Source organism: Lissotriton vulgaris, unplaced genomic scaffold (assembly GCF_964263255.1).
Source record: "Lissotriton vulgaris unplaced genomic scaffold, aLisVul1.2 SCAFFOLD_2748, whole genome shotgun sequence".
In the NCBI taxonomy this organism is placed as follows: Eukaryota; Metazoa; Chordata; class Amphibia; order Caudata; family Salamandridae; genus Lissotriton; species Lissotriton vulgaris.
In genome coordinates, this window is record NW_028251782.1 from 39,424 (window position 1) to 61,910 (window position 22,487).

The window sequence follows — 22,487 nt, forward strand, 5'->3', positions numbered from 1 at the left end:
CTTGAATTTCTTAAGATCATCGTTGAACCAGGAGGCCTTCTTGCTGCCTAGCTTGATTTGTCGTTTTTTCAGTGGTGCGAAGATGTCGGCGGTGTTGGATAACCATTGGGTGAGGTTAGTGGCTGCTTGGTCTGGGTTTGAGGAGTGGGCTGGGGGTTTTTGAAGAAGCGATGAGGAGATCTGGTCGATGGTGATTTTGTTCCAGTTTCTTTGCAGAGTGGGTTGGGGGTGGTTGTTGGAAGTGGGCTTGTTGTAGGTGAAGTGAACGCAGCTGTGGTCAGTCCAGAGGAGATCTGTGGTGTGGCTGAAGGAGACATGTTTGCTGGAGGTGAAGATAGGGTCGAGTGTGTGACCTGCGATGTGGGTGGAGGTGGTGACAAGTTGTTTAAGTCCGAGGTTGGCGAGGTTGTCCAAAAGGGTGGTGGTGTTGCGGTCGTTGTTCTTTTCAAGGTGAAAGTTGAGGTCTCCCAAAAGGATGTAATCCTCTGAGGGGAGCGCGTGTGGAGTGATGAAGTCTGTGATGTCTTCACTAAACTGTGCACGGGGTCCTGGTGGCCTGTAAAGGAGGGTGCCTCTGAGTGTGGTGTTGGGGTCGATGTGGATCTGGAAGTGAAGGTGTTCCGAGTTGGCGAGATTGACGTCCGAGCTGGTAGAGATGCGGATGGATTTCTTGTGGACGATAGCGATACCTCCTCCTGTGTGGCCGGTACGGTCCTTGCGAATGATCTTATAGCCTTCCGGGATGGCAATGGTGATGTCTGGGGCTGAAGAGGCATTCATCCATGTTTCTGTTAGGAAGGCGACGTCCGGAGAGATGGTGTCTAGTAGATTCCAGAGGTCAATGGCGTGCCTGTGGACCGATCGGGTGTTGAGCAGGATGCATTTTAGGTGGTTGGGGTCGGATATCTGTTGTGTGATCGTAGATGAGGAGTTGTTCTTGGAGCTGTCGAACTTGCAGGAGTTGCATGAAAAGGGTCCATGGGTGTGTCCAGGAGCGGCTTGGACGCAGTTGAGGGAACGGCCGGAGTTGAGGGCTAGGAGGGTGGTGGCATCGTAAGAAATGCGGGAGGGGTGGACATTACGAGGTCCAGGGGCTCTGGCGCTGGGCGCGGTCCAGGCGCGGACGGGCGTAGACGGGCTTACCTTTGGCGCACCTTCGGCGCGGCCATAGCGCGTGGACGCTGCGCGTGGGACCATCTGACATTAATGGACAGTGGAGGGGGCGGAGCGTGGGAGGGGCAGCAGGGAGGCGGTAGTGTGGCTGAGGGGCGGGTCAGGAGAGATCAACAACAACAAAATGGAGGGTCCGAGGGAAAGGCAGGCAGGGGTATCACATACAAAAAATACAGCGAGTTAACAATAAGCACAATCTGAATACAAGCGCTGATGAAATAAACACAATTACAGATTATAAAGTGAGCAGTAGTCTGGATATCACATGCGCAGACAAGCCAATAGTGAACCCAATAGCCTGAGCGAGGTCGCGCTGAGAGAGGCAGGAAAGTAATAGAGGCGCTATGCGAGTGAGGCGCTAAAATACTAAGGTAGCAGCAGTTCAGTGATCAGCGCGCTGAAAACGATACCAGGGAGTTTAGCAGCTGAAGCACAGGAGGAGCGTGGTGGAGCGACCGTACTGAAGATCCAACTTTGGAAAAGAAATTAGTTACATGTAACCCTGGTTCTCCAATATTGGTAACTTGTAAATATTCACATCCGACCCTCCCTTGCTCCCGGGTCAGAGGCTCATCATATTTGTTTTCATACTTGTGCTTTGAAATTTGAGCTATGGTGGCCTTTATAAGGAGTAGGAAAGCTTAAGCTTCCACCTTATTGGCTGACATTTGAGTTCGTTCAAATGAGGTAGATGTGCTATTAAAGCTAGCTGTTTTATGCCTGTGGCCATTTTTGAACTGTGTATAGTATGCTGTATATTTTACACTGTACACTGCTGATAGTTTACCTGGGATTTCTAGCCTGACGATGTGGAATGATTCAAGCCTGTGAATGTGAATGTGTAAAATCAAAAATATGACCTTGAAGGAAAAACACTTGTAGGGTCCTGAGCACCACTAGATAGCATAAGCATGACACCATGCAAGTATATCCCAGAACAGGCTGCAAAACGATTTTTACAGGTCAGTAACATTTTCCTTTGAAGCACACTGATACTTCACTGATGTACTGGCTCTGAAGGGTTACTGAACCTTATACAAAGGTCAAATCAACTTCACTAATAAGAGGCAAGTTTTAGGCAGTGGTATTGATTCTCTTTGAGAGAAATGAATGAGTAACATATTCCAAACTTGTGCTCCAAGAAATGAGAAAGACCAGCCTCCAGCTCTAACCCACAGCATTGGGCACCAAAAAAATAAGTGCACGTCATTATTTCTCAGACCCAGTCCTCACAGTCGATCAGTGGGGGAAACCAATCTAACAATCAAGGGTCTGTGAACACCAGCAGCAGCTCACTAGCACAAAAGCTGCATTTGCTCTGGCACTAAAGTCTTTTCAGCCCTGGATGTGGAGACAAGTGGTACAACTCCTCACAAAAAAACACCACAACATTATTTTCCTCAACAAGCCAAAAGGAATAAGGTTTGTATCCCTGCCCGTGCATGTGAAGACCCTTAGGTGCTGGACTCAAGAACGGTGGGCACTTGATGGCCTATTATGTAGCAGGGAAACACAGTTTTATTGCTAATTTTCTCAGCAGAGACTCAAATTATATTTCAGTAGTGGGACGATCAAAAGTGCTATAGAATATTTTGCTCAAACAGATTTTTTATTACAAAAAAGTTCCAAGACTATGTCTCCCGGAACAAAAAGGTTTCACACGAAATGGTCTGTGGATAAGTTGGTTCAAGGACCTTTGTATATGGTTTTCACCTGGCCTTATTCAAAATGAAGGCAATCCGACCTGATCTAAATCCATTAAACAGCCAAATTAGACAGATGGCTATGACATTAATATTTTATGAAAGTTACGGCATACAACACAAGCAGTGATCACTTAAGCTTCATCTTCTCACCAGGAAGAAGGACCATATCAGACACCTGCATCCGAGTTAATTGGAGTTAGCGCTTACCTCCTGAAATCTTTGAACCCATATCTTCCCAAAAAATGTAGAGCTGTACTTAGGTATTCTCAGTTTCCATCAGTGCATACTTGATATGCAGCTAAGTGCCTGCTTAAGTGGTGGCAGCTGCTATTAGAATGACCTCTGAGAGTGCATAGAACTTGGCATTTTCCTCTTAGCATTTTCCAGAGATTGCAGTTGATCCAAAATATGATAATCAGACCTATTCTGAATCTCCACAAATTTGACCCTGTTTTCTATGAGTTTGACCATGTACTTTAGGACTTTAGCATACTGGCCCTAAATATGTTTTGTGCCACATCCCAACGCCATGTCTCTTCTCTCTCTTTTCAACTGTTCACCTCTTCCATACCCTGTTCCACATTTTAAGCGTGAAGCTCCAGCTAGGTTGATAAATCCTGTATATTTTCTTAGAATCTTTCCCCAGACTTGTCACTGTGGGTCATATTGACCACACTGTGGTTGACACCCCAACATTAATTTATTAAAAGAATGATTTTCCAACGCCAATCACTAAGTGGTGAAAGGGAATAGATCATGTGACTATAGGAAGGAGAGAGAGAGAGAGAGAGAGAGAAAAAGAAAACGTAGTAACACGTACACTGTAAAAAGGGGTTCCAAAGACAACCGGTAACCAAAGACCCCTTTATGTTGCCCGGCGGTATCGCCTCTATGACCCACCAATATTAATCAATGAAGAAGCAGGCGCTGGAGACTGGAAGGCGGGAAACGAGGATTTTATTCTCTCCGGAGGAGAACACATCAATTCAGACAGCAAGTATCGTCACGAGGTGCTCTAACCACATCTCTGAGGCCTGGCCTCTTATAGTTGAGTTTATGACCTTTATTGCACATAACACATTCTCGCAATACTTTAATACTTGAAAGAACATCCTCGGAATCTCCCCTTCAGACCCGTTCCCACATACATTTACAGTTGGATTCCCCACCCTGGTCACAACAGGTGATGGTCGTAGCACAGCAGGGCATTCCGCCGATTCACGGAATGCATGGGGTTGATCGGATCTCATGGGGTGGGGGCTTTGATCGGTTCGGGGGTCTTTTGATGGGGAGGGGAAGCTTCCTACTGTACGGGGTAATAAACAGTATCCGCAGAGCCAGGTGGCGGCCTGGGAACAGGGAAGACAAACGGGGATACAGGAAAAGGGGGTTTGCATCAAAAGGGTTTGAGGCCATGAAAGGAATGAGGGGAGGTGTCGCGCTGGGAACAGGATGGGATTCAGTGGTGAAACTGCGCTGGAGAGGGGTTTATGACCCAAGACATGAGAGAGCGGGGGTTGTCAGTGTGCGGGGGAATGCTTGTGAGGTTAAGAGAGAGAGGGAGAGACGCGCTGGCTATCAGCGAGGGGCAGGGAGGCCATGGCATTCAAAATGGCTGCCGCTTACGCGCACGACTGGGCTCGAAAAGGGGCAAGATGGCGCAGATAATGTTCACCAAGATTGTATTCATTTTTCACAGTCCTCCCTTTAACATTTCCAAGGCATCTTGCTGGCCTATTTCCTATCTACACCTATATGCAGCAATCACAAGTAAGGGAGAGGGGACTTAGGCAAAGGAACTGCGCATATACATCATTTTATAAACATCACATTGAAAAATCTCATCATCTAGTAAGCGGGTTCATTGTTAAGTTGGTTGCAGGAAAAATCATCATAATGCAATATCAGACTAGAACTACACAGTGAGGGCGTCGGGTACAGATCATAGAATAAGAACTGGTGAGTTATCATATAAGTAAGTCCTTTGTATACGGCGGGTGCATAGTCAGTCCAATGGCGATTGGGAGAGAAAGGAGATACAGTAAAAAATGTCAGAGTTCTCGTTGTCCTTTGTCGTCTTCTGTCAGCACTGTTGAGCATCTGGATTACCTATCAACAGAAATGTTCATGTGGATTGAGTCGTTGGAGGTCTGCGGGCAGGGGTACTTTTTTTTTCTTTTTTTTCTTTGTTTCGCCAGACCCCATAGGAGCAATGCTTTACAGTTTTGGAACAGGTGCACTTTCTTTTGTAGCGCAGAGCATTGATTTGCAATAAAAATGCGATTGTTCCAGAATTGTGAGATCTGTTCGTGTCTTGAGTCTCTGTGGTGGGCATTTCCTGTTGCTTCCATCATCTTCAGGGTGTTTGGTAGTGGGCAGAACCACAGACTTTGTTTATCTTTTCTTCGGGGGCGACCCTTGGTGGAGTTCTAGGTCACCGTTCTGGGGTTTAACATAGTTCGTGGTCTATTTAGTCGGAGCTCCCTCCCTTCTGACGCAGGGAGTACTCTTCTCTGGGTAGCTCAGTAGGATTTGAAGGAACTTGGGAGTTCGGATGGAAAGGTGCGGGTGTGAACAGTCCTTATGGTAGGTCGGAGGAGGAGGGGATGGAGCAAGGCCAAGTCGGGAACAGATCAGGGGGAGGCGGAGAGTTTTCGACAGGCGAGTCCGTAACCATGTTCAGAGAGCGGGGGCTTTTGGCACACGTTGATCATATAGCAGGGGCTTCAGGTCAGCCCTTTCCTTAGCTTTGTCTGAAACCATGCCCCGTCCGGCGTCTCCTTACTGCTGTGGTCTCGCCTCGGCCTCCGTCGCTGATGTTCCACAATCCGCTGTCAGGCCGCGTGCTCCCACATCCGGTCTCTTTCTCCTCCGACAGTGATACCCTTAAATGAGTTTTGAAAAGACAGTCTTTAGAGATATTGCAGAAGAAGGTAATTACATAAGTCTATTTCTCTCCCAACACCAAGCAACTGGGGTAAGCACTCGCTACATTGGAGATTCTTGCGGCTAGCGTATAAGCAATTGATGATGGGTTTGCTGGATTCCTTACAACTTCCTTTTGTGGCTAATTCTTTGGCGCTTTGATGGTTATTACGTTCATTTGTAATAGGTACGAGGTCTGGTACTCATTTATTGCATAAGTCTATTATAGTTGATGTCAGTTCTTCTGGTAGAGACCTATTTCCCTAGTACGAGTCTTGCAAGGCTAGGCTGGTCTTCAGGGCTTTGTATTTTACGAAAAAGTGTAACGTGCTAGTCACCGTAGTCTGATAGGCACCCTTCTGGGGGGTGAACATAGGCTAAACAAATCTGCATTTCCAAAAAAACATTTTATTATCAACCAGGCTTACTGCAACAAGTTCTTTCGATTTTCAATCTAATTTTCAACTTTGCACACATCCTTCTAACTTTCTATATAAATCCTCGCAACCTGGTTACTACAAAAAACTCGGGAGGGGTGGTTTGAAACAATAATTATTAAACTTATCCTCCGGGAAGGAGGGATCTTATGGAAAACGATGAGGAACACAGCGAATCGGAGCAAGGGGCATTCTTCAAGTCCTCGTTCAGGGTGGCTGATACCAAACTGGGGGCATTTTGGGTAGATGGGGGTGTCTCGGTCATTTCTTATAGCTTGGGGTACGGGGACAATTTGCAATGGGGATGGTCGCATTACTACAGACACATTTTATCATAGAAACCACTGACAAATAGGTCCCTGAGAGTGGGTCAAATTTAGAGAACCTTTGTCGTCTTACCTGTCCCTTTCCTATCGGCCAATTTAAATTTCATCCATATTTTAGTAGAAAAGGAGAGGTAGTAACGTGGTACCGATACAATTTTATTTAGGACAAATTTGTGCAAATACTTGTGGTATTTGGGGCCAATTAGGAGGTGCACCAGGTTCGCCAATTAGGTGCCAGTTGCTAGGAAGAGGGAAAGCGTGGGGGGGTGGAAGAGTGAGCGAGAGAGAGAGAGAGAGAGAGAGAGAGAGAGAGAGAGAGAGAGACAATAGGCCAAGCAGTACACGTGTGGCATGGGGAATGACCGTGTATTGTTTGGGCTATTTAGTGCGTTACCTAACGTTTTAGACGTTTCGGGTCTGAGTTAGGAGGTAGAAGGCATGCAGTTTTGGGACAGAAGAGAGTTAGGTCAGGTAAAAAGGCCGTGAAAGCGTCCTTGTTGCGCCATTTCGCAGCGCTAGTCCGTCTTCATGCACCGGGCGTGACGTGGTTCCAGGTCCCTTATGATACTCTGATCGGGATTCTAACATAATCTGCAGAGGAAAAAGGGGGAAAAAGGGAAGGTAGGGGGACAACATTCGAACACATCAAATGTATGGGCACGAAAGTCCTTTACTTACCACATACTCGTACTTATCTCTTCGGGATATAATCCCTTAGGGTTCTGGTTTCCTAAGGTCCTGGGGGCAGGCAATGTGATAGGTTGTTCACGGGAAGGTTCGAGGGTGGCATTAAGGATCGTGTGTAGGGAAACGTTAAAAAAAGAATCAGAGGTGCCTAGCGTGAGGTACCCGGATTTGTAGATGTATCCGGCCTTCGGGATCCCTAAATCATTCCCAAAGCTGCGATGTTCTAAGGCATATCAGTTCGTCGTTCAACCCTGTACCTTAGTACCTTCGATCACCATATCTTTATAACAATTTATCAATCACCCCGCTTTACTTTACCCATTCTCAGAAGTCGAGGTCCTTCTTCATACGTTAGTTCCTGGGCTTAGTCGCATATTTTGGAGGCGACGTATCACACCTTTGAGTCGATCATTAATCCAGGGCCGAACAACCATTTCTTCAGATAACCTTAAAAAGAGGAGCAGAACGGTTGCGCACAGAAAAACCCTCCCACCGATACCCACATTTACAAAAGTATGCGATGCTTATTCATAGTTGTTAAAACCTTTATTTGCAAAATTATTCAGTACGTGAAATGTGAGAGCGCAATTCATATTTTGGCCTGATATGTCGTCGATGGAAGCACATACAGTAGGGGGTTATTTTGTAGCACAAGAACATGTAAAAACCCTTAATTTAATTATTTGCAAATAACCAAAAATTATTTCATTGCGTGACGAGGGAATCAGGGGCATTTCAGTTCATAAATGGAAACACAGTCGAGCTCATCGTAATCACATTTCCTAGATATATATACCGTGGGTATGTATCATAAGCGACGTTATGTATCAGTTACAACAAATATCAAAAATAGATTGTTCATTGAAATCAACATTTTACGGAACCCTTCTTAAATGTTCGCCAAGTGAACCCTCCTCCCTTTAACATCGAGTGCGCAATGGTTCGTACATATATATATATATATATATCTTAGTACATCAAGTTTCATTAGCTAAGGAACACCACGAGGCATTCGTTAGTTTCCATTGATACCAGCGCCATTTTGGGCGAGGCCGGTTTAGTCCGGAAGTAGCATCAGGGGCAAAATATCCCCGACAATTGGCGGTTGGACCAGAGTCCCTTTCGGCAGTTCAAAAGAAAGCTGTGCTAACAGAGGGGCTGGTGGTGTGGACTGTCAATCAAGAGAGGGAGGGAGTAGAGTCTTTCTTACCGGGTCATGTTGATGTTCAGCCGGAACTTACTCAAGTTCGTTAGCCCATAATGTTCCTGGGTGGTTCAGACGGAAGCTGATGCAGACACGAGAGCACCGCCATCTTGTTGCTGTGCCGTGGTTATTTCATTTGAGATCAATGCAACTGTTCCTCACCGGAAGCCTGAAGGGGTCGAGGGCCCTTGGGACTTTGGTAGAATCTTCAAAGTCGAGGGGATGTTTGTCGATGGTGGGGGCTTGCGCCCAGGTGGGCAAGTGCCCGAGTTGCAACTTTGGACAAAAGTTATTCCAGCGGCCTAGACCCGTCTTTTCGAGGGCCCAGACGCCATTTTGAGATCCTTGTGGCAGCCACTTTTGCCGTATCCATCAGGAGTGGAAGGAACTTCTTGTGATGGCGGAGGACAGAGCATCATGCTGCTGGAGCTGGACATTTTTGGTTCGGGGCGCCAGGGTGCAGCAGTGGAGCCTTCATCTGGGGAGGTGAGGGAGGCTCACTCGTGCCGTCTCCTTCTCCCGACGCATCCTACACCGTCCCTTGGAATCAGGGGCGCACATGATGACCACCCTACACCCCTGATTCCGACTCTTGGGGGACCACTGTACATCCGGTGCTCCGTAATTATGCCCGTCGGACATCGTATGTCCTGTACTGCGCAAATATACCAGCCGGGTCTTGTATGTCCTGTGCTGAGAAAGTATACTAGGCGGGCATTGTATGTCCTGTGTTATGGAAATATACCAGGCGGGCATTGTAGGTCCTGTGCAGCGCAGGTATATGGCCGTCGTCCGGCTGGAGGACATTGGCGCCGGACCAGGGCAGGGAAGCCTCCTACCTGTGGAGGTGGAAGAGGCTCGTCCGCGTCGCCTCTTCCTCCCTGCCCACCCTGCATCCGTTCGGTGGAGGAATTCGTGATGGCCGGACCAGAAGATACGAGGGAGGGGGTCATTTGCAGCCGCCCCCTCCCTACCTGCGGCCCGGGGGACGCCATCCCTGGAAGGGCAGTATGGGAAGACCATTTCATTGCCTGCTTTGTGGAGTCTCCGGTACCTCCTCGCCGGCAATCTCTTTTTGGCCCCTGGTTGCTGGCAGGCCCCGCCCCACACGTGCTAGGTGTTCCGGATGGGCGGGACCATCGAACTGTTACATTGGAGGACTTCCGGAGTGAGCATAACACGTTTTGTATTTTTCCTATCAGTAAAGTTTGTTTTAGTGAGAGTTCTACTAGTTATTCTATTTACCGTTGGTTGTGTGTTTTCTTTACCGTAATTAAATCCTAAGTTTATATAATAGACGCTTGGCTTCCTTGAGTCTTTTCTTTAACGGGGGGTTGTTTACACTGACCTGCAGTTGTGTTTGTTTTTCAGAGTGGGGGAGCAACAGAGAGCAATCAGTCCCAGAATTCTAACATGTCGTTAAAATTGGCCTGACGAAATCTGTGCCACCGGGCATAGTCAAACGGGGTGGTCCTGTCTATTCTGTCTGCACTAGTCTGATTGGTTTTTATCTCACGTCTTTTTCCTTTCTGTCGGTCCGTCCTTTCTGTCAACCCTCCATTCTTATCTATGCTTTGCAGAGTCGGGCATTGGGCTTTCCAGTGTCCAAGACATTTACAGAAAGCACATTGGTTTTGTTTTAAATCTGTCCGTCCTGTGCGTAATGTCGGGGGATTACCTTCAGATCGTTGTGTTCCGGGGTTGGCTTGTCGGCACATCCCTTTACACCATTCGCTTTTCATGTTTACTCCTCGGGACTGTGCCATCGCTGGCCCTTCCCTTTGCCTACTAGACGTTTGGAGGGTTGTCCGTCGTGTCCCTTCATCCTGTCTTAATTCGTCACCTTCCCTTCGTCGTGTGGCTTCTTTGCGCCACATACCGAGACTATCGAGCATAATAGGTGTTGTTTCATTCCTACGAAGGGCTATTTCTACTGTTTCTATTTTGTCGAGATCGAAGGATCCTTTCAGTGGCCACTGTCTTTCTCGATCCCTTTTCGTATATTTATGCCAGAGCTCACTATAGACTATAGCAATTAATCCATGCTTCATGAACATGTCCTTATTAGGGGTGCCTTCCAGCGGAGCCGGATGGTTCATCTCTAATAAGCGGTCCGGGTTAAACAGGCTACTGACCAGTGGGGAGAAGACAGGCATGACGGATCACAATGGGATAATAGTCAGCACTACCTATCTTATCACTGCGCGCAAAGACTAGATAGAATATTTCTATTCTACGTTGTTTGCACGTAGTGAATACCTCATGAATCAATTCTGAGCAATCAATCAACGTTAGGTCAAAAATAAAAAATCAATATGGTCAATGGGGAGAATAAGTAGGCTCGCAAAGGTTCGCGTCACCTACCCTTTCACTATCTGTAAAGAGGGGACCTAATCTTCCCTGTTTTCAGACAGAGAATCTCCAGAAAACAATCTATAACAGTTAATCAGTGGGGGGGAAGGGGCAATTGTTCAGTGGGGGAGAAAGATAGGTCCGACGGGTGCGTACCTATCCTTCGCTGTTTATAAAGGGAGAGCCTGTTGTTTCTCCGTTTGTAGACAGTGAATCTCCAATAAATTAACAAAGAGTAATACTAGTATTTTCTCAACAATTATCAATTACTTTCAATTATCTATCACTTTCGCAATTCGTCGTGTTTACACGACCTTACCCGGACCGCATGGACAGTTTCTCGTCTTCCGAATCCAGCGCCCGATCGTCCTCTTCTCTTCGTACTTCTCGTGGCACTCCTGATGGTTCCCAGTCAGGACCGCAGATCACTCGAGAGAGGTCTGTTCGGAACTAGTGAAGTTCGGATGATCGGCTGTCAGACAAGGGTCTATCGGACAGGGTACCTTCCGATCGTTGCAGTCGTTCACTCTGTCGTCGGGACCTCTCCCACTGGATCCACGAGTCGCTGATGGGCCCCACGTTTGGGACGCCAATTGTAAAAAGGGGTTCCAAAGACAACCGGTAACCAAAGACCCCTTTATGTTGCCCGGCGGTATCGCCTCTATGACCCACCAATATTAATCAATGAAGAAGCAGGCGCTGGAGACTGGAAGGCGGGAAACGAGGATTTTATTCTCTCCGGAGGAGAACACATCAATTCAGACAGCAAGTATCGTCACGAGGTGCTCTAACCACATCTCTGAGGCCTGGCCTCTTATAGTTGAGTTTATGACCTTTATTGCACATAACACATTCTCGCAATACTTTAATACTTGAAAGAACATCCTCGGAATCTCCCCTTCAGACCCGTTCCCACATACATTTACAGTTGGATTCCCCACCCTGGTCACAACAGGTGATGGTCGTAGCACAGCAGGGCATTCCGCCGATTCACGGAATGCATGGGGTTGATCGGATCTCATGGGGTGGGGGCTTTGATCGGTTCGGGGGTCTTTTGATGGGGAGGGGAAGCTTCCTACTGTACGGGGTAATAAACAGTATCCGCAGAGCCAGGTGGCGGCCTGGGAACAGGGAAGACAAACGGGGATACAGGAAAAGGGGGTTTGCATCAAAAGGGTTTGAGGCCATGAAAGGAATGAGGGGAGGTGTCGCGCTGGGAACAGGATGGGATTCAGTGGTGAAACTGCGCTGGAGAGGGGTTTATGACCCAAGACATGAGAGAGCGGGGGTTGTCAGTGTGCGGGGGAATGCTTGTGAGGTTAAGAGAGAGAGGGAGAGACGCGCTGGCTATCAGCGAGGGGCAGGGAGGCCATGGCATTCAAAATGGCTGCCGCTTACGCGCACGACTGGGCTCGAAAAGGGGCAAGATGGCGCAGATAATGTTCACCAAGATTGTATTCATTTTTCACAACACGAATGTCAGGTCTGGGGACATTTAGTGCTAGTCTCCATACTCTGCTGGTGGTGTGGAACATACACAAACTGGTTTACCTTTAGCAAATAACATTGGCCATATCCTCGGCAATTTGGTTCTCTGGCCTGTGGAGGAAAAGAAAAGCTAAGTGAACTTTACTTCCGCTTCTTTGCATCCTCCCTTGTTGGCCACCATTGAAGCGTAGGTGGTTGGTGAAAGGCAAGAAAATTCTCGAACCAAACTCATCTAGAAATAAGAAAAAAGGTCTGCAGGAAATTAATGTTCAAAGAAATCGAGTTAAGATGTATGAAGTGAGTGAATAATATAATCATTTTAGATTCTTAAATGTTTCCCTCGGGCAGTCAATTTCCTTTCCTATTCTTTTTTCAGATGCTGTTGCTTAGTGATGTTTAAACCATCCATGCTAGTCGATAAATGGATTTGTAATTTATCTGCAAATCCTGCGTGTATAGTAGGATATAGAGTGCAAAAGTTATGAGTGACATTTGTACACAGCAAAAGCAGGAAATACTCTTTTCCAAAAGCCTTCTAGTCTATTATTGTACTTAAATTTTTTTTGTTGAAATGTCATAATAGAGGCAAACGGTGGGTTTATGTGTTAGCTCATGTGAAACATTACTCATTTTATGTACTATTCTCCATCTTCCCTCTAGCTTTTATGGCACTGGACTTATAGCAGGGCATGGATTCACTAGCCCCGAGCGGACGGCTGGAGTCTTCATCCTTTTTGACGAGGATCGATTTGGCTTTATCTGGCTAGAACTGAAATCCTTCAGCCTGTACAGCAGGATCAAGGACACTTTTCAGAACGCCGAGGCACCTTCCAGAGAGGCCTTCGATGAAATGCTCAGAAATATGCAGTCATGGACCACCTGACCAAAGCCCAGCAACGACCAGGTGGACACCCTCCACAAAACAGAATGGCCATCATCCTGTTTGAGAAGGGCGAATGGTGGAACCATGCAAGCAACCTTGGTACCTCCACACAAGCATGCACTTTTAATCCAGGTCTTTTGAAAATATTTCAGAGTTTACTTTTAAAAAGACCATCAAGACATTTCTTGAAAAGAAATAATTTTATATATAGAATGTAATAATATAAATATATATAATATATATATATATATGTATAGAAAAAGTCATTTTGTTTGCAGGGAGAAATAGAGCATGTCCTTTTTTAAAGGAAGAAAGGGGATTGATCTATAGGGAGGACTGAACAATGTGTAAAATTGATTTAAATATTATTTTTGCCACATGGCACTTTTCCCTCCACCAAGTACAACACATTATTCTTCAGGGAAACCCATAAGTGCATCACTGGAAAGCAGCTCCTTTTATACTAACACCATGGGCCTAATAAACTACTGTGGAAAATCAATAGCGAGTGATGGTTTTGCAGAAAAATAAATTTCTCCTTTGTTTGTTTGTTTTTTTAAACTAACATTTTGAAAGTACTTTTCAATCATTTGCACCACGTCAAACCTAAAAGGGCAGATCTACATATCGTTTAAAGATGCTGTTTGTAGGAAAATGGAAATGGTTGATGTTATGTAGTCTGTTTTTGGTAGTTCTGCCTTAGTGTTGTGAGCCCAGTCTGTCAACGCAGCACATATTGACAGCATTCAGTCCGTCTGCAGCTCAGACACACTTATTTTGTACCCATTCCCCTCACCCCATCTTTCCTCCACGGCAGCACCATGTTTTGACATGTACTAGCACACTTTTGTTATGCCACTGGAGGAGGCCTCTTAGGACCTGGCTAAGAAAGAGTGATGCTGATAGGCTATTCGGCAATGCCTGCTGCAGCGTCATCCCTGCTGCTCACTTAAGCTGCTATACCTTCAGCTGTAGTGACTAATATTAACTTGCTGTCAGCTACAGAATAAAAAAGCAATGAATAAGGGGAAACAATATAATCGTAGATCATTGAGTAGAAGACAAGATAGGGGTCTCATGCTGTTTATCAGTGACTACAATAATATAGCAGCATTTCATTGCTGATTGTATTTCTTGTCAGTTACTTGTCCAGTTCTCTCATTGAGGATTTGGTTAAAAAGGTAACCAATTCTTTTTTTGTTTATCTTGATTGCGCTATAAAGTTTAGGGATTTTTTCTTTGAGTGTTTGACTTGCATGTATTTATTTTTGTTGAACACAGACTACCAGTTTTGCAGCCTTTAGGGAATCATTTCAAAGCTCTTGGGTGTAGAATTATTTTTAATTTGGATGTCCAGTCTAGTAACCATGGGGGTAATAATTGGACGTTGGGTACTTGGGCGGTGTGCACGATTTTGTGTTTTCTGAGTTTTCAGACTTAATCCATCAGCTGGTAGAACCATTAGAGGAGCGATTTAGTTAGACTTGAGCACAGTCTTTATACTGAAACTGTGAGTACTCTTAAATTACTGTTGAAGCGTTGACTTTATTTTGCAGTTTACAAATCATAATGCTCCTTATATAAGAGTACAAGCATTGCATTTTCTTTATCTGTTTACAAACTACACAGGGGTACTGGAAAAATTTTAGCAAATACCCATTTCATTTAATTGAGATGTTAAAGTACATATTAAGTGGGGCACTGTACATGGAATGGAGCCATAGCTTCCCACAAGATCTACAAGGCTGAAAATACCTTGTTTTAAAGAATTGGACAAACCTACAATTTTGAAGCAACTAACTGCATACAGGAAGCTGCTGTACGACGAAAAAAGACTGAAGATTTGGAGAACAAAATCTCTAGAAGCTGGACGTTTTTGAAGTTGACCGAGGAGAGCTTAGGGGTGCTTCCTTCATGCATGACATGCAGTAGAAACCGGAGGTATGATGGGCTCAGATGGAGTATTGTTGACAGTACTCTCGCCTTCCCGGAGCTATTGTGTTTGTCAGCTATTATAATAAACTGGATTACTTATACAGGTAAATTGCATATATGCACCAATACATAATCCCCAAATACTATTGCAGGTACATCATTACACTCTGAACTACACCACACAACGCAGACTGCCATGCATTCCTTTGATTTTCTGTAGAGACATTTGTGGAATATTCCATTTCCATTCTACAATACAGATTAATAGAAATAGACATTTCCTATACACTAGTAAATACAGTGGGGAGATCAATTTGTTATGGTGAATCATGTTTAAAGGCCCCAGGGTGCTTTAACCTCATTACTGTGTTGTCAGTTTTTCAGAGAGTCTATTTCTATGCTTTCCTTGTAATTCCCAGTTACTAAACCACATAAGAAGACAATGGCTGATTACGCTTAGCGGCTGACTGCAGACAATAAAAGTTTTTCGCTCTTCCTACAAAAGTACAGCACCAAAAGCAAACCCCACAGCAACAAGTACTGCACAAACTGCATGAATAAATACAGCACAATCTAATTATTCTCCAAGCAATATTTGCTTCATCACTAGAGACCAATAACCCAGTTGCCATTTCCAGGGTGATGCATATTATACAGATAATAATCTGCAACTCAGATGCAAACATAACCGGTCCCCAAATACCATTAAAAAAAGGGTGTACATACTGACAGAACTACTTATAGTGTACTTTTCTTAGGTGGAAGTACCTTAAAGGAAGCATTTATGGAAAGGGGCGACCATTCGGTCCCCCCGAACGTATGGTGGAGTACCACGATCCCCCCGGGAAGCCATCTTGGGCGGGAGGCGAGTCTCGGCTGGTATGCCCGAAGCGGCGTAGCCGGGGCGCGCCTTTTTCCCGCCCTAGAGTGGGTTGTCCTAGACACTGACGCGGCCGGCCACGCCCTCGGAGGCAGGCGGGGGCGGGTTTACGCCCGCACTGAAGACAGATAAAAGGAGCAAAAGCCAAGAAAGCGTCCTCTTGTTCCTGTGCTCTGAAGCTGCACCTCCCCGCTGCACGTGAGCTCGAGACGGAACGAAGAGCCAATTTTGAGCGTTGTAATCTTTCTTTTTGTCTTACAGATATTCCGTCTGAGAATGCCCAAGAAAGTCGGGAAGCGGGTCAGTACCGACCAGATGCTCCGCATGCTCATGAAGGAGGTAGCCGATTTGAAGAAGCAGATGGCGGCTAAGGACGGGGAGGGAGGACCGAAACGGCCTTTGCCGGGAGCAGTAGTCGGTGGGAGAGGCAAGAGGTCCAGAAGGGGGGCACTCGGGGGGGAAACCCCGGTTCCCGATACCCCACTTGAGGAGCCGACCCCGGTGCCGAAAGGGGGGAATCCGATCCCCGTGGTGGTCACCCCCGTGAACGGGGAGGATATGCCTCCCGAGTTAGCGGCACAATTGGCAGCGTGGTTGGGAAAAGATAGCGAGGGCACCACGGCTGACGACGCCCGGGCAGTAATGAGGCAACTGCGGGAATCTAGGGAGGCTGCGAAGGCACCATCTTCTGTTAACGCATCAGGCCCAGGTTCGGTGGCAGATGCGACGTCTGGTTCAGGTAAGCGGCCATTGCCGATCGCGGGGGAGGGGTCTGTACCTTCACGAAGGGAAAAGGTGGCTCAGCATGTTCCACTGGAAATTAAGGAAAAGATTTGGGCGAATAAGTATGTGAACATTTTTTCTTTGCTTACCGATCACTACGAGATGGAGCATGTAAAGAGCCAAAAGGAGCTCATGCATCCGAGTGTTTGGCGCGCAAAAATGGCCGCCTTTAAGGTTGACGAAAACATTGGTACTTGGGGCAGAGCGTGGGGCATTTTTACCTCCATCATGGGCGAGCGCAGGCCCGAGTTGCCAATTTATCAATCACGTATTATGGAGTATTCCGTAGCATATGGGGGCAATCAGTGGTTCTGCTATGACAATCTTTTTAGAAAAGCTAAGGAACACGACCCATTTTTGACTTGGGATTGTTACGACTCCGTGTCATGGCAAAAAATGGAGAGTACAGGAATGTTGAAGGTACCATTGTTAGGGAGTATCGGGGGGGAATCTTCCCGCCAAAACTCTGGGACATCCTTTCGGACGGGTGCAGGTAACGAGTACCACTCAAAGCCGAGTGGCAACACAGGTAAAAGGGGGATCTGTTGGAATTTTAACAGAGGGAAATGTACGAGGCCCCAGGGGTCATGCAAATTCAGACATGAGTGTGGGGGGTGTGGGCAGCCGTCCCATCCTGAGTCCATGTGCAGAGCCAAAACGGGTGATAACGGTGGTAAGGGAGGCGCCAAACAGGTCTGATATAGTCCGAGGGGCGCCTTTACCTACCCCGATTGATACCATGGCAATGATTCCTTGGCTCAACGAATACCCGGATCATGCTTCCGCTGGGGTGTTACGAAACGGGTTTTCATATGGTTTCCGCATCCCAGTGGGGGATTTTCAGGGTGTAGCAAATTGTAAGAATCAACTGTCGGTCTTACAGCACACGGCGGTGGTACAGGTAAAGATTGGGAAAGAGGTGACTCGAGGTCGCGTCGCCGGTCCATTCGATTTGCCACCGGTTGCTAACTTTGTTCCCCTCTAGGGGTGGTCCCCAAGAAGGACCCGGTGAGTTTCGGCTGATACATAACTTATCAGCCCCACGTGGTCTTTCCGTGAATGACGCGATAGACCCGGAAGTGTGCTCGGTGCGGTACGCATCTTTCGATGAGGCCGTTGCCATGTTGAATCGCCTGGGGCCCGGGACGCTGATGGCAAAATCGGACATCGAGTCAGCGTTTCGGTTGCTCCCGGTACACCCAGACGATCAGCGTCTCCTTGGTTTTCAGTTTCAGGGCCGCTATTACATGGATAGTTGTATGCCAATGGGATGCTCGATTTCCTGTGCCTATTTCGAGAAGTTCAGTTGTTTTCTGCAATGGGTATTCACAAGGAAGACAGGTTTTCAACATGTTATGCACTATCTCGATGACTTTCTGTTTTTGGGGGCAGCCGGGGAGCCTGAGTGTGGACAGGCTTTACATGAATTTCGTGTCTTAATGAATCAATTCGGTGTGCCATTGGCACCAGGTAAGACTGTGGGTCCCTCGACCTTGCTCGAGTTTCTGGGGATCGAGCTCGACTCGGTAGAAGGTTGTTTTCGATTACCCAAGGAAAAAGTGTTAAAATTCAGGTTATCCCTTGAGACATGTATTCGCGCAACAAAAGTAAACCTGCATCAATTGCAACAGGTGGTGGGTCAGTTGAATTTTGCCCTGAGAGTGATGCCAATGGCGCGCCCCTTTTCCCGCTCGATTGCACAAGCCATGGTCGGCCTGAAGGAAGGCCATCATCGCACGAGGCTCTCGGCAGAGGTTCGCCAGGACATGCGCATTTGGTTGGCATTCCTGGCGGATTTCAATGGTCGAGTTGTCTGGAACAGGCCGGCGGTGTCCTCCGAGGAGCTGGGGCTGTGGACAGATTCGGCGGGGGGTATAGGTTTTGGTGCCATATTTGGGGCACAATGGTCGGCTCAAAAATGGCCGTCATGGTGGCACGAGTGCGGGTTGACAAGTAACATTGCTTTTCTCGAACTTTTCCCTATTTTGGTGGCACTGAAAACTTGGCCCGAGGGGTTCCGTGATCACTCTGTGGTGTTCTGGTCTGATAACATGACCGTGGTTGAGTGTATCAATAGTCAGGCAGCACGATGCAAATTGATTCTGAGACTGCTCAAGGAAATTGTGTTGTTATGCATGCAACTGAATGTACTTTTTAGGGCAAGACATGTGCCGGGGGTGATGAACCAAGCGGCTGATGCGCTTTCTCGTTTCCGTATGCAGGCCTTCTGGGGTTTTCTGCCCACAGCGGACCCGGTGGCGGCACCCTTTCCCGAAGCTCTCTGGTCTCTCGGTGCCCCGAACTACAAAACCTCGTGGGAGAGAGTTTAGCACCCAGGACGAGGAAGGCATATGAAGGGGCGTTCCGTTCCTATTGGGCCTTTTTGGGTACTGCTAGGGGGGAACTTTGGGGTCAGGAAGAGTTTGTAGTGAAATTTCTGCTCTCTTTACATCAGGCAGGCAAAGCAGTAGCTACGGCCCAGAGGCATCGGGCCGCCATTTCCTTTATGGCAAAGGCTCATGGGATCCAGGACCCGACAGCGTCTTTCGTTGTGCAGAAAGCGCTACGTGGGTGGCAACGCCTTGAGGGTCGCAGAGTAGATGAGAGGCACCCGATAGGTCTGGATAGGCTGACCCTGTTATGGTCCGTACTCCCGGCAACGTGTTCATCCCAGTACGAAGCAGTGTTGTTCCGAGCCGCATTTGCACTAGCATTCCATGGGGCTATGCGGGTAAGCGAATTAGTGGCGAAGAACAAGCGGGATACGAGGGGGGGACTGTGCCGGGAGCACATTCAGGTCAGGGGGGAGACGATGACGGTCTCGTTTGTTAGGTCCAAATCCGATCAGGGTGCAATCGGGGACTGCGTAATCATTCAGAGGATCCCCGGTTCTTCCATGTGCCCTGTGGTGTGCGTATAGGAATATTTAGCGCAGAGGGTGGCAGCATGGGGGGGGGACCTTGTTGCGACACGCTGACGCCACCCCACTGACGAGGTTTCAGTTCCAGAGGGTGCTTGCGATGTCGATTTCGGCCGCGGGCTTGAACCCCGGCGAGTTCGGAACCCATTCCTTTCGGATAGGGGCTGCTACTGAGGCTACAGCCAAGGGTCTGAGTGTGGAGGAAGTAAAACGTGTGGGGCGTTGGTCCTCGAACTGTTATAAAAGGTATGTGCGGTTGCACATGTTGTGAAGCTGTAATGATATACTCACGCTTCTTGTTTTTGTTTGGTTTTCAGTTGCGCAAGCTTACGAAGCGGGGCGGACTGTGCAGTCGACCCGACACCTGGGGACCAGCGGTCAGAAATCACCGACTGCGAGAAAGGAGGTGTGGGTCGTGGGCCACTCATACGTGAGGCGTGCCGCGGACGTATTCAAAGCAGGTGATATGATTCACGTGGCTGGGGAATACGGGTACAGTGTGTCCTTCTACGGAAAGGGCGGGCTCTGTATTGACCAGTTTCAATCCTTTTTCGAGGGTTTGTTAGGGCGGACAAGGTCACCGCCGTCTATACTCATTGTCCATCTTGGGGGCAACGATTTGGTGGCCACTGGTAGACGACTTCTTCTTGAGGCAATGCTTTCCACAGTAAGTTGGTTGGCAAGAAGAGTTCCAGGGTGCACAATTGCATGGTCCCATATGATCCCACGGAAAGTGTGGCGGGGGGCTATTTCGGTTTCTGCTCTGAATCATTCAGTAAGGAAAATAAATAACAAAGTGAGTAGATTGTTTCGTTCAAGTACACTGCATTCTGTTTCGCATGGTTGTATCAAAGGGGACAGTATGTATTTGGGGGACGGGGTTCATTTGTCCCGGGTGGGGAATGAGTTACTCATAGGAGACCTCATAGCTTGGTTGAAGGGTTTAAAACATGACCTTTAGGCAGGAGTGGGGGGTCCGGATAGCCGGTCAACTATCCGGCCTGTGGCGGTAAGGTCATGATCGGTGAGCAGTAATTGGAAGATCCCTATGGGGGGGCGTCACCCATTACGGATGGGAGCGCTCGGGGGAGGTGGCCATTGGCCCCTCAACGGGGAGGCGGTCCCGTCTAAGGATAGGCCGCCGGAAGGAAAGGAAAGGTGGTCAAGGCCCCTTCCTGGATAGGAGGAGCTACGGGCCCTCCTGGGGAATTTCCCGGGGCCAGGACATCTGCGACGGCAGATGGGTAAGTTGTGTGGGGTGCGGGAGGGGGTTTACGCTACCTTTTAGACACCTCACACGAGTCCTCGGACGAACGTTAAATGGCGTCGAGTTCATTGGGGCCCCCGTCAAGTCCAAGGGAAATTGGTAGATGCACTTGAGGTACGCCTTTGTGCGGTCGCTCCCCTCACAAGTGAGGGTGGTATTTCTGTTTAGGGATCTGACACCGGTTACGACCTTGCCGTTGGCCCTTAACGTTAGGATGTACAATTTCAAGTCAAATGTTTTGTAGGATGTTAGTTCGGCTAGGAGAACCTTTGTATTAGAGATCTGTTAAGGTTAGCCAAACATCGTAATGTGGAAATGAAATTGTACATAATATGAAACTGTTATTTTAATGTTTTGATTTTGTTTCATATTTTAATAAATACGGCCGGGAAGGGTAACTCCCTTCCCGCCTTCCAAAAGTCAAGAACTGTTTCCGGTTTCCCAATTCTTGGGGATTGTGTTGAGAGGGGGTGGCGGGTATCTCAGCCATATGGAAAGGGGCGACCATTCGGTCCCCCCGAACGTATGGTGGAGTACCACGATCCCCCCGGGAAGCCATCTTGGGCGGGAGGCGAGTCTCGGCTGGTATGCCCGAAGCGGCGCAGCCGGGGCGCGCCTTTTTCCCGCCCTAGAGTGGGTTGTCCTAGACACTGACGCGGCCGGCCACGCCCTCGGAGGCAGGCAGGGGCGGGTTTACGCCCGCCCTGAAGACGGATAAAAGGAGCAAAAGCCAAGAAAGCGTCCTCTTGTTCCTGTGCTCTGAAGCTGCACCTCCCCGCTGCACGTGAGCTCGAGACGGAACGAAGAGCCAATTTTGACCCACCCACCAGCCCCTGAGGACAGCTAGTTGTTTTGAATAAAGTTTTGATGTGGTAACTCTGTTTCTTGCAGGTTGTGATGATTGTCGTGAAATTTTTGAATATGCAATAAAGAATGGTTATTTTCAGTATGTTTTGCAAGTAAAGTAATTTTGCACTAGTATTGATCAGTATTCATGCTTGTAATAAGTTATGTTTGTTTTGCAATCTTAGTAAGTTAGGTAGAATTGTCGTATTTATTTTGGTCGGGCGGTAAGGTCATGATCGGTGAGCAGTAATTGGAAGATCCCTATGGGGGGGCGTCACCCATTACGGATGGGAGCGCTCGGGGGAGGTGGCCATTGGCCCCTCAACGGGGAGGCGGTCCCGTCTAAGGATAGGCCGCCGGAAGGAAAGGAAAGGTGGTCAAGGCCCCTTCCTGGATAGGAGGAGCTACGGGCCCTCCTGGGGAATTTCCCGGGGCCAGGACATCTGCGACGGCAGATGGGTAAGTTGTGTGGGGTGCGGGAGGGGGTTTACGCTACCTTTTAGACACCTCACACGAGTCCTCGGACGAACGTTAAATGGCGTCGAGTTCATTGGGGCCCCCGTCAAGTCCAAGGGAAATTGGTAGATGCACTTGAGGTACGCCTTTGTGCGGTCGCTCCCCTCACAAGTGAGGGTGGTATTTCTGTTTAGGGATCTGACACCGGTTACGACCTTG

The 22,487-nt window shown here is 47.8% G+C and overlaps 1 protein-coding gene across 1 annotated transcript in view; it reads left to right on the plus strand.

Moving 5' to 3' along the window:
* The window catches only part of LOC147662766 (F-box only protein 31-like), a 36,338-nt gene extending 22,663 nt beyond the window's left edge, over positions 1-13,675 (plus strand). The window contains exon 3 of the mRNA XM_086950915.1: positions 12,959-13,675. Coding sequence (XP_086807041.1) covers positions 12,959-13,181 — 223 coding nt within the window. The 3' untranslated portion in view covers positions 13,182-13,675. The remainder of the gene's footprint in view (positions 1-12,958) is intronic.
* The last annotated feature ends 8,812 nt before the right edge of the window (positions 13,676-22,487 follow it).